Consider the following 13,323-nt stretch of genomic DNA (forward strand, 5'->3'; position numbering starts at 1 on the left):
AAGGGATACCCAGGTCTTTGAAACATTTTGAAAAGCAAAATCCATTTTTTTCAGTTTATCTTGGTATACCTTCCTGCCTTCATAACCAAAAAAGTCACACTTCAGCTCTTATGTCTCTGGTTGTCTCTGTGTTGTTCTCAGGAAGCTGGTCACGGGAGGCCAGCCTCATTAGTGTCTAAGTGAAAGGTAAAAGCACATTTACCCATATTTTATCTTGAATGTATCATTTCCCCAAAGCATGTGGAGCTTCATTTCCACCTGCCAAGGAGGCCATATTTACTTTAGAACATCGATAATGATTTGAACTTGTTATAAACAAATGTTGAATTTCCTATTTAGATTGCAACAATCTATGTTTGCGTTTACAAATCACTTTAGAATTTTCAGTTTTAATATGTATATTTGTATTGTTACATTTTTATTGTGTGTTATGGGTTGTACATATGTAAGCAATACTCTGTATTAAGCTACAATGCAATATTTTAAATTTCAATTGTAGAACAGATTTTGGATCAAAAATACATCAGGCAAGACAATTTTTCAATCGATTGGCTAACCATCAAATTTAAAGTGAAACCACTTTTTGTGTAACAAACAATATTTCAATTAGAAATAATGGCAAAAAGTTTGTTTTGACCATGGAAAAAGAGGATGACACATCGAACACTTGTTGGCAATTGCAAAGGTTGATTTACTGTAAATATTTTATAATATTGATGTAAAAATGCTTAAAAATGACATTAAGAGAAAAATACATAGTATACACCTAGAGTTAAGCAATATTTAAACAGATCAGATCAGAGCATCAGAGCACAATAGACTAATCATTGCTTCAGCTAACAATTAGCAATACATTGCATATAATAGGCTTTAGGCCTTTACAATCCACGGGCAAAACATTTGCCAGTAGCTGCAGTGATATTGTAGTAGTTGTTGGTTTAGAAAATCAGGCAATGCACCTGAAGATCCTTTGATTATTTGCATAGAAGACAGTCTTCCATTTTACAGAAGCTCCTGAATCTACTGGAAATACCAGGGTGGGGTGCAGTCTATAGGAGGTTCTTCCCAGATGTTCTCCAGTCTCTGAGCCCAGTTCATTAGCATTTCTTTTCTTTTTACTTCACTCACATATTCTGGTGCATAAGATATTTGAGGGGAAAGAACTTGAAACCCACAGAAGTGCATGATGCCATGCTGGAAAATCAATATAAAACAACATTCAGCAACAGATTGTCACAAAAAAGTACATTTATGTAATTAAAAGCATGATAAAATGTAATTCATTACACTAAAAAAAACATATCCAAATAGTTCTTAAAGCTAACACAGATCTATCAGATAAATCAGATAACTATACAAATCTGCATTATTGCATTTCTGTCATGTCAGATAGTCAGAAAAATAGATTTATATTTTATTAGTAATGTAAATATAAACTGCATGTGGATTACAGTTTGCTAAAGCTCTGTGTGTCATAAACAGTTACAACTTTTTTTTTATAACATACTGTTTTATATTTTCTTTTAGCTAGTTTTTGTCTGCATCCCCTCACCACAATATTGCTTTAGACCATCATCCTGATAGACATTGAGCCTTGTTTGGTCCATAGTTGTCACTGTCAGTATAGTCACTTGTGATTACCACCAGGAGCTTCTGTGACAGGATAGCAAATTTAGAATGGACACAACTGTCAAAGTAGTTGTCTTAATAGAAAGCGAAGAAAAATCTCCCAAACAGATTTAATCAGTATAGTTGGAAATGGTTGGTTGGAAGTTGGTTCTTGCTCTATACAAAACTTAAATGTCTATAGCTATGCTTACAGCTTGGGTGAATTATGGGATAAAGCACCATCAATCTGCAATAAGCAAGTTCCCCTTACCTCTGATCACTAACTTTGTTTTAACACTGACAACACACAAAGTGAAAACAGCAGCAGATCCATCCTTATTTGAGTATTTGTACACTTACAAAATGAAATTATGTTTTACAGGCACATGGATTTATATAATTGTGTCATTTCTAAACCAGCATCTTAGTCCAGCAAGTATATACTAATCCCAGATGATACCTAAAGAACTATTTAGCTGGTTTTCTGTGAACAAAGGAGGCATCTGGTAAAATAATTGAAATAAAATACTGTGATCCTTGAATTTTGCAATTATTACCTAATTGTTATGCTTCACATAGATCTACCATAATCACCGACCCTGTTTCCCCGATTATAAGGCACTCTCTTATATTTTTTGAAATGCCAAAATATGCCCTGGGTCTTATTTTCAGGGGATGTCCTATTTTTCCATGAAGAAGACTACAGTACACATTTATTGTTGAAAGTCACTCATGATCACTCATGTTCCATTGATTGTCCCCTTCTGATCACTCATGTGCCGTTCATATTTCCCTTCTGATCACTCATGTGCCGTTCAAATTCCCCTTCTGATCACTCTATGCCATTGATTGTCCCCTTCTGATCACTCTATGCCAATGATTGTCCCCTTCTGATCACTCTATGCAATGACTGTCCCCTTTGAATCACTCTATGCCATTGATTGTCCCCTTCTGATCACTCTATGCCATTGATTATCCCCTTCTGATCACTCTATGCCATTGACTGTCCCCTTCTGATCACTCTATGCAATGATTGTCCCCTTCTGATCACTCTATGCCATTGATTGTCCCCTTCTGATCACTATGAAATGATTGTCCCCTTCTGATCACTATGAAATGATTCTCCGCTTCTGATCACTATGTAATGATTGTCCCCTTCTGATCACTATGAAATGATTTTCCTCTTCTGATCACTATGAAATGATTGTCCCCCTCTGATCACTATGAAATGATTGTCCCCTTCTGATCACTCTATTCCATTGACTCCATTGTCCCCTTCTGATCACTTACCCGTAATTAAGTGCAGGGATCTCCGTTAGTGCAGGGATCAGCAGCTTGCTTCCTTGTTCAGAATCGTGTGCAGGCTTTTTACTTTCAGTTTGGCTCAGGAATAGACACGCCCTGCAGCCAGCATCAGAGACACACAGGCTGCAGCCAGCATAAAGGACACACACACCGGATCAGATATCTGGAGCTGTCTTATAAACGGGTGAGTGTCTTATTTTAATTATTTTTTTAAAAATCGGGGGTGGCTTACTCAATGGGGATGTCCTAAAATCGGGGAAACACGGTACAGTTAGGTTCATAAATATGTGGACAGTGACAACTTTTTTCTAAATTTGGTTCTGTACATTACCACAATTAATTTTAAATGGAACAACTTTGGGCAACTGCTTCGTTATGTCATTATCAATTAGGCAGATAAAAGGCCTGGAGTTGATTTGAGGAGGGGGTGATTGTATGTGGAAGATTTTGCTGTGAACAGACAAACATGCGGTCAAAGGAGCTCTCCATGCAGGTGAAACAAGCCATCCTTAAGCTGCAAAAACAAAAAAAACCCATCCGAGAAATTGCTACAATATTAGGAGTGGCAAAAAAGAAGACTGCATGACAGTAAATACAGAGGGTGCACTGCAAGGTGCTAGCCACTCATAATCCTCAAGAATAGAAATGCTAGATTGGACTTTGCTCAAAAACATCTAAAAAAGCCAGATGAAACCAAGATCAACCTTTACCAAAATGATGGCAAAAAAAAGTATGGAGAAGGCGTGGAACATCTCATGATCCAAAGCATACCACCATCTGTAAAACATGGCGGAGGCAGTGTGATGGCTTGGGCGTGCATGGCTGCCAGTGGCACTGGGACACTAGTGTTTATCCATGATGTGACACAGGACAGAAGCAGCTGAATGAATTCTGAGGTGTTCAGAGACATACTGTCTGCTCAAATTCAGCTAAATGCAGTCACATTGATTGGGAGGCGTTTCATAATACCGATGGACAATGACCCAAAACATACAGCCAAAACAACCCAGGAGTTTAATAAAGCAAAGAAGTGGAATATTCTTGAATCGCCAAGTCAGTCACCTGATCTGAACCCAATTGAGCATGCATTTTACTTGTTGAAGACTAAACTTCGGACAGAAAGGCCCACAAACAAACAGCAACTGAAAGCCGCTGCAGTGAAAGCCTGCCAGAGCAATAAAAAGGAGGAAACCCAGCATCTGGCGATGTCCATGAGTTCAAGACTACAGGCTGTCATTGCCAGCAAAGGGTTTTCAACCAAGTATTAGAAATAAACATTTTGTTTTCAGCTTTTTAATTTTTCCAATTACTTTTGAGCCCCTGAAATGAAGGGATTGTGTAAAAAAAGGCTTTAGTTCCTCACATTTGTGTGCAGTCTTTTTGTTCAACCCGCTGAATTAAAGCTGAAAGTCTGCAGTTCAACTGCATCTGAGTTGTTTCATTTAAAATTAACTGTGGTAATGTACAGAACCAAAATTAGAAAAAAGTATTCTCTGTCCAAATATTTATGGACCTAACTGTATGTAGACCAAGGGCTAACCCGATCTGATATAAATAATTGGATCATTTAGGTTGATCCACCTAATAAATAGTTTGTGAGAGTGTACAATCAAACAGTATAGTGTATAAACAACTTTAAAATTACACTTGTCACAAAGCATTCATGTACTTCAAATGGAAATATCAAAAACTAGGCTTTTTCTTTAAGGAAGAAAACACTTTTTAATTTTTTGAATTGTTTTCAAACCCTCATTTTAGTTTTGCTGATTCTAGTAGCACAGAGAGAGCAGCATATATATATATAAAAATTATAAGCGCCTAAAATGTAGCGCCTATGGATATGTAAAGTAGGACCAAAATATGATGCCATTGCATGGTCATTGTCTCCCTCTGGTGTCAGCAGGAGGATATGTCAGGACTTGCAGTGACAAATACCAAGGGTTTGTCACTGCAGTGTCTGCAGGTGTGAAATGCCAAACTTAGAGGCATGTAAAAACATACTACCTGAGTTATGGTGACCTCTCAAATATAACAAGCTTTTTAAAGGCAAATTACAAAAAAATCAGGCATTGAATCAAGGTGCAAGCTTCCTAAATTTCTTGGCACCACTGAAAATCATAGGCAATTCTGGATTTGGTAGCAAACAGCTTTGTCCTTCTGTGAAGACAGCAGAAGAAGATCATCCAGACAATGTATATTACCTAAATTTCCTGTATTTGTCCATAAAGCACAAGTGAGTTTATATTTTAATAAATTGCATTTTTAATAATATTTTACTCACTTGGAGAATTTTGTAATGAATTACTTCAACTTTGACTGTTTGTTAAACTAGTTTTACTATTTTCAGATTTTTAATACTTTACATTTAAGTATTTACATGTAGACGCAGGACTCTGCTCAAGACCTACTCTTTATAATAAACCATGTAACAACCGATGCCACAACATTTATAATAATCACAGTACTTCGCAAACACATAATCATTCTGAAATTCTCACATTCTACAGAATTTCATTACATTACTTGTTTGTGCATGCATTATCAGATAAAATTTACTTCTCAAATGTTTTAGTTATCCTCAACACTCCTCAGAAGTACCACTACACACACACACACACACACACACACACACACACACACACACATATATGTATCTTCCGCTACCTCGATGTGACGACAAATTATTTATTTACTATTGAATTCCCTACAGAGTCATAAGTCTTACAATGGATGGATCCAACATTTTTGCTCAAAATATGGGCACAATGATGACTGAAAACTTATTGGCTATTTTTTGATTTATAGGTAGGTTAACAATCATTTGGACCATTGTATTACATATCAATTATCACACAAATAAATAGCACAAGAAATACTTGTAATCAGTTGTCTTGGGTTCATTTGTGGGTTGATCATTATACAGATGGAAAGAAAACAGAGAAACTTGCAGTGTGTGAGCACATTATAAGTGCAGGAGACATACTGCATAGACAAATGTCAAGAATAAGATGACTATATAGTCCTATATATAGCATATCACTTTTTCTCTCTCTACTCTAAGGAATGAAAAACTGAGAGCCCTGAGAAGTCCAGACTAACTTTTTTAAGCTTTGGATAGAGTGGCAAAGGCAAGTTTTTATTTCTGTTCATGATGCCATTGGGTAGAGTTTCCTTTATGTTCCTGTGATGCTTGTACATGAAATGAGACTGTCACCAATGCTAAAAAACAGACAGCAATAAACATGTTGTATAGCCTTTCTCTGTGCTAATTAAAGGTCTTTTTAATCTGTCTTTGATGGAGAGTAGTAATTTTCACCAATGCCTTATAGTCTTGCATAAAGATTGCATTTACTGTAAACTCCTTTATCAAAGTCCCCCTTTTATCATGAAATTTTAGGATGGCACTAACCCCTATGTCTCTGGAGCACCTGCTCTAATTCTTGACAACCAAGAGCTGTGCAAATAAGGAATCTGTAGGAGGGATATTCACCATTTTACAGCGAGAAATAAAACCTGACAGAGGTGTTATCCTTATTGGCTCTATACAAAACAAACACAAAACTCATTATAGATGCAAATCCTGAAGATGTTTTATGATGATTTTTTAAAAGGTAGCAATGCCAAATAATTAATTTGTTGAGTATTTTAAATAAAGCACAAACAAACATAGGTTTAACAAAGGCAATTAAAATATGACCAGGGTAGCCCTGACCTTTACCCCTTCTTACCTTTTCTTTCATCTTTAATCCCAAACCTCCTCAACTCTACCTGCTTGCCAACTAACAGACATTTAGCAAGCATAGATGACTACAATTACAGATCTGAAGATGAAGAATCTTTTATCTTATTAAAACACAAAAAGTGTTTTGTCCAAAGAAAAATCTTTGACATGCATTTCAAACATACATCAAAACAAAAGCCCTGTAGCACAAGCCCTTAAATTGCCAAACACATATTCTGGAAATCTTACTGACCTCAATACACTAGTGTTCAGATTGTTTGAACACAACAAAAATGCTTACCTGAATAGGCCAAAGAAGATAACGGATATCTCCACTTGCTCCCTCTTTGCTAAACATCTCTTCTGTTCCTCCAGTTGTAAATGAAAGAAGTGCTTTTTTACCCTGCCATGAAAAGAAGAAATTGTATACACCTTTACTAAATGCCATGCAGCCATACAATTTTCAGCTCCTATTTACTTCTCCTTGGTAATAGTATCCTAATATTCCATGAACTGACAGCAAACAAACTAAATATTTGCTGCAAACATTATGCCACATGTTTTTTTTTCCTTACCTTGATCTTCGTAAGACAATTAAGATGGTTCAGCCTACTTTTTACCTAATGGCAAATGTCTATATTAGTATCTGATCTAGTATCCTAATGCAGCGGTCGCCAAACTTTCGGACCTCACAAACCACCAAATTCATTATTTTAAATTCCGTGGACCATTTATTTGAATTTTTAAAAAAAGATAAATACATTTGTAAAATATTGATCTTCCTAATGTGGCCTGACAAGGGCTGTTGAGGCTCTGATTCAATAATTAGCTCACGATTAGGTAAAGTTTTACTATTGTTACTATTATCATTAGTTGCATTCTCTTTGGTATTACTAAAAAAATGCAAAATATTTGTTTGCTTTTTCTTACTCATTATGGGTTTATTTCATTCGAATCTAAGACCAAACACAAAATGATAATTATCAAAGTCAAACTATTTGATGCCACTAAATGTCATACTTACCTAAAGGAGCATCTGAAAAAATAAACAAATAAATTAAAACAAGCGTATGAGAATCAGTATATGTAATGGTGGAAACAATACTGAAGTGTACGGCTCGGCAACGGTTGTCTCATACAACTTAAAACTACACTGCCGTCACGCTGCGCCTCCCTTGTTTTTCTGTCTCTAGTACAGTTTGTGAATTAGTGCAATATAAAGGCAAAAATTGTCATTCAGAATATAAGAATTTATTAGAATAATATTTTTGTTAGACAAAATGTAATTTTAATTGAGTAAATACAATTGGTCTCTAGTAGCATAATGCAGTAATTTGTAAATAGTTTTTCAAACTAACATCTATGTTTCCATGTACAGTGGAAGTCAGTTTAAACTTACCTTCAATAGTCCAGTCTCATAGCAGCCTGGGAAGTCAAAGGCAAAGCCTTGTACAAAGACTCGATCTATCCAGCCCTTCATAATAGCAGGAAAGCTGAACCAGTACAATGGGAACTAGAAGCAAATACACAGGCAAAGCATTGCTATGACAGTATTTATTTTGGTTAATAAAAATATGCATACACACAGAACCAAACAGTATTCCATGCACTTATTGCTATGTTCAGACTAGTGGTTAGTGCTTGATTTTGTTCAGGCATTTGCAAATGCTGATATACCTTTTTGAAAAGCATATTTTTGCATATTCACAAAACAACTGTATTTAAAACTACATTTAGGCAGATAAATACAATGTAAGGATTGATATAAAAAATGTTACTTGCATTTTAAATGTAAAATCCTTGGAATGTCTTTATAATCTTTACCTGCAAAATGCTCACACATGTGCACACATAAATAAACTCTCACTAAATAAAGGTAATGTGAATATGCTTACAGAAAGGAAAAATATAGGTTTAACCCTATCAATGTGCTATGGCTTTTTAACTGACCATGGCCAGGCTGTTTTGCTAATTCTATTGGAAAGAGCAATTACTTTACTGAGCTGACTGTTTTTGTGTATAGAGTGCTTGGATCACAATCAGGGACATTGCTAGGATTGTAATCATGGGCACCCTGTGGTATGGGTAGGCATGGTATCACTTTGCTACCAATATCTCCGACAACTAAAAGAGTACCACTGACCAATGGCATTTAGGAGCAAGTGTATATGGTGATTGAATTGTACATATATGTATATGTTAAAATAAAGTACATGAGCTAATCATTTTGTAAGCTACAGGTACCTGAAGGATAACCAAGTCAGCATCATGAACCTTTCTTTGCTCCTCAAGTATATCCTCACATAAACAACCTTTTTTGAATGCTTCCTTGGTTTCTATTCCATAGCTAAAGTGTTGAGGGTTGCACAAGTCTCCTATGAAAACAAGGAATATAAGATTAAATCATGTAAACACATTTGACTTTAAAGCAAATCAGAATTTGTTGTGAAAGTGAATCAATTAAACTCAACAAGTATTTGGTACAAGGTTTGATTGGCCTTGTGCAATTTGCATGAAATGGTATTTGTGAATGGGATTTGTGTCAAAAGTCAAATTTTCTGCATCCCATTGATCAATAGGAGAGAAAAAAATCTGCAGGAGTCTAGATATGAAAGATCTTTACACAGTTAGGGGATGACTACCACAACAGGGCAAGATTTTTAACCATGTTTATTTGCTGTCTAAAATCATCTTTAACAGATCAAAAGTGTAAGTAAAATCCAAATAACATGCATATTTCACTTTTCATGCTTACCTGTGATGTCATTTCTGGTTGCCGCTGCATTAAATTTCATAGTGTACAGATCAGAGACTACAACATTGCATCCCTGCTTGCTCATGACATCAACTACAATATCCTTTAAAGATCCATTCATTGATTTGGGCTCCTGGTGAGCATAAACAATGAGAACATTTCTGCCTAATAAAACAAAAACATGAATAATTAAATTGCAGTTTACAAATCGAAAACAAGGCAACAGCTAAGCAAAAAAATGAAAATTAGACTATTAGATATGAGTGAGGCCACCCACGCAAATTAGTCACAGCTCATCAGACAGTAATGATGCTCTCTGAACAGACCCAGACAACATAAAACCAATATTTTCGTTTATAGTAAATATACATGCATATTCTGAACTCTTAACTACCATGAGAAATCAGACTCCTTTAGCCCCAAAGTATGCATGCTAAGGACACCTCCCTGCCACGTCCTTAGTTATGCAATCATGAATTAATGAATACATGAAAAATAATGTTTTTCCTACATGTTTTTTCTTTTATACTGTTGTTCTGTGTGTTGTCAGTGTGTGTGTTTTTAGAACAAATGCAACAGTTTGCAGATTCAGTGTATTATAACCCCTGGTATTTAAATACAGCAGTTTATTTTATTTAGAGGTCCCTACATCAGACCAAATAGAGAAGCAACTAAGCATAAAATTAGGACTTGTTTGAAGAGAAGAGACAGTTGGGAGCTATTCATGTTCTTTTTTTATTTTAAGATCCTGGAATATCGTACAATCTTTGGACAGTTCACCATGGGATCCTTTATTCCTTTTTTTTTCACCAGCACCCACGTTTGCTTTGGCTGTCCTCCTGACTTTCTTCTTTTTCCTTTCTTTATGCTGTTTTCTAGTCTTTGTCGTCTCATATATGCAATGCCTAACAAATTTCTGGGCTTGTTTTTATTTCCATAGTCCAGGAAATTGTAAAATATGTCAAAGCCAGTCGTTATACCACCTTCAAGGTGAGTCCTTAAGCCAAATACAAGGATCACATTTGCGGTAGTTTTCTGCAATATGGCCAGCTTCTCCTTAATTTCAGTCTTGGGAACAATGTCTTCTCCAGGAAATCTATGTCCATTTGCTTCCTCTAAAGCAGCCTGTTGGTCATAAACGTCCTAGAACTGATAATGACAGTGTCATTCATCTTGCCACCGTCTCCCTCTGGGGAGAAGGAAAGAGCTATTATGTTCTATACAATTATTCTATTAAATTTGAGTTGAAGTCTATGAGCTGCTTTCTGTTTTAAACCTTTTTAACCTTTTAATTCCTTTAAAATACCCCTTACCCATACCTTAGGGCCGTGTCAGATAAGCAATTCTGCCACGGGGAACACATCATAATCAAAAGAATCATTCAGCTGAAGGAACAACTTGCGCTAAAGGAATCATTCCCTTATTGGGCTGGAACATTGCAAAATGTCATTCACTATGGAGAAATCTGCAAGAGAGTGAGTCCACAGGTAAAGTAGATTGTCTTTTAGTTATTCAGTCACTGGCAATTTGTTGCAATCAACAGGACTCTATATATGACATCTATAAATGACTAATGACATCTACTCTATAAATGACTAATTTAGAAATCAACTGCAAACTAGTTTCTGTGTTGTGCCACTACCTGGTACCATTTTAGCTTGATAGAGGTCACATCATATTCCCATACCTGACCAGCTTTACATTGCTTTTTTCCATACATTCTTAGGTAATTCGTCATCATATACATTGTAAAACATTTTATTTTTACTAGGAAACACTGAAAACAAACCCCAGACAAGTATATTGTAAAAATAAAACTATAACTCATTTAATTCAATTTAAGAAATAAAAATATGCTCATTGGAGCTTTATGTACAAGTTGATATAAACATATTTAAAGCACAGGAAAAAATATATAAACAATATACTTTGAAGAACTAAGGGTATTAAAAACAGGAAAAATATCTTCTACATATACCTGCAGTTTTTTTTTTCAATCACAAGGATGTATTATTCCCCAACCCCACAGAGCAAAAAAAGTACTAAGACAATTGTAAGTTCAAATTAAACTTAGTGTCGGGGTCCCCACAGGCAGGTAGCATGGGTTCACCCAAGGCGGGGGAGTCTAAGTGACCACAGGTGGCACTAAGTGCCCTTCACCAGGGCACCCCACAAGGGTTGATGGGCCAGTAGCTTGGAGGCCACTGGACTCTATGCTGCTGGTGGTCACCAGGTCGCAACCCTCAGGGTCACCCTACCTGAGGAAGAAAGTGGCCTAGGTGTGGGGACAGGTGCCAGACCAAAGGAGTAAAGGTGCGTACACACTTCCAATTTTTATCGTTCCAATCGAACGACGAACGATCGATTGGGCAAAAAATCGTTCGTAAAAAAGTAACCAACGACGCTGACGAACGAGGAAAGTCGCTGGAAACGAACGACCGGACCGGCGGATCGGATTGGACGACGATCGTTGAACATCGTTCGTGTGTACGGTCGTTCGTTGATCGTCCATGTTCAGAGCATGCGTGATGAACGAACGTCCGTTCACTTTCCTGTCGTGCACATAGTTCCTCTATCGCTTAAACGATTGTATCTATTGTGTGTACAATATCTACGAACGATCGTGTCGTTACCTCTATGTGCAGGATCGGTGCTATACGATCGTTCATATATATCGTGCAGGAACGTTCGTCGTTCGTTTTCCGACGATAATAATTGGAAGTGTGTACGTAGCTTTAGATTCAAGCAACAGGTCTGGGCAGGTGGCCAACAGGTGAAGTCAGAGTTCAGGGACAGGTCTGGGCAGGCGGCAAACAAGCGTAGTCAGAGTCCAGGCACGGGTCAGGGCAGGCAGCAAGCAGGCTTAATCAGAGTCCAGGCATGGGTCAGTTCAGGAATAGCAAGAGGCACACTACAGAGTAGCACTAAATAGTCTCTGCCCCTTTAAGGAGCTCCTCTTCCCTGTGCTGTGTCAGTGTGAGAGCAAGAGTGGGGAGCGCCGTGGGAACCGACAGGTATTGTGACAGTGCCCCCCTTAAGGTCAGCCTTTTGGGTGCCCCCAGGGCCTGGTTTATCTGGATGTGCCCGATAAAAAGCCCTTACCAACCAAGTGGCATGAACATTACCAGAAGGCTCCCAGGAATTTTCTTCTGGGCCAAATCCTTTCCATTTAACTAGGTACTGGAGACGGCCCACTGACCTCCCACAGTCTTCATTACCTTCAACCATAACCGAAGGAGGCACCAGAGAGGACCTGCCAGCCAAGGGACTTGGTACCCCCGATTTCAAACACATCACTTGGAATACTGGTTAGATCTTCAAAGACTCAAGCAGTGTACGTCGAACAGCCACTGGGTTGTTGACCTTCAGGATAGGAAAAGGAGCAATAAACTTGGGGTCTAATTTTCTAGAGGGTGCAGCGAAGTCTCAGGTTGGCAGTGGAGAGCCAGACAAGATCCCCAGACTTGAACTTAGGGCAAGACCTCCTCTTCTTGTCAGCTTTCCTTTTTTTTTCTCACCTGTGCTTGGGCCAGACAGGACTTTATTCTCTTCAAATTATCCAAGATTAAAGTGACACAATCCTTTTGTACTCTTTATAAAGAAAATTTATATAAGATTTTATTCCGGTGGTATCACACCCCAGACGTGCTCCATAGGCTGTTCCCAGAGGCTGATCCGACTTGTTGGCGCTGTAGGTCCTACCGCGGGACGCTAGAAGACATTTTTTGGTTCTGCCCTATTATACAAAGTTACTGGGATAAGGTTAACCAGCTACTGGGGAAGGTGACCAAATGCCAATCTACTTTAGATCCTCTACATCACCTGCTAGGGTTGCCCTTAACAGGTCCTACCAAGCTCATATCCAAGCTCACCACACACATCTTGGTACCCTGTTTCCCCGATTATAAGGCACTCTCTTATATTTTTTGAAATG

The 13,323-nt window shown here is 37.6% G+C and overlaps 1 protein-coding gene and 1 pseudogene across 1 annotated transcript in view; both read right to left on the reverse strand.

Moving 5' to 3' along the window:
• Window positions 1-380: 380 nt before the first annotated feature.
• The window catches only part of NQO2 (N-ribosyldihydronicotinamide:quinone dehydrogenase 2), a 20,447-nt gene continuing 7,504 nt past the window's right edge, over window positions 381-13,323 (reverse strand). Inside the window, exons 2-6 of the mRNA XM_072411785.1 lie at window positions 9,390-9,554; window positions 8,879-9,009; window positions 8,034-8,147; window positions 6,936-7,037; window positions 381-1,194 (exon numbers count right to left, since the gene is read on the reverse strand). Of these exons, the coding sequence (XP_072267886.1) occupies window positions 1,021-1,194; window positions 6,936-7,037; window positions 8,034-8,147; window positions 8,879-9,009; window positions 9,390-9,554 (686 nt within the window). The 3' untranslated portion in view covers window positions 381-1,020. The remainder of the gene's footprint in view (window positions 1,195-6,935; window positions 7,038-8,033; window positions 8,148-8,878; window positions 9,010-9,389; window positions 9,555-13,323) is intronic.
• On the reverse strand, window positions 10,108-10,715 carry LOC140331836 (small ribosomal subunit protein eS24 pseudogene; annotated as a pseudogene).

The sequence above is a fragment of the Pyxicephalus adspersus genome, chromosome 5 (assembly GCF_032062135.1).
Source record: "Pyxicephalus adspersus chromosome 5, UCB_Pads_2.0, whole genome shotgun sequence".
Taxonomy (NCBI): domain Eukaryota; kingdom Metazoa; phylum Chordata; class Amphibia; order Anura; family Pyxicephalidae; genus Pyxicephalus; species Pyxicephalus adspersus.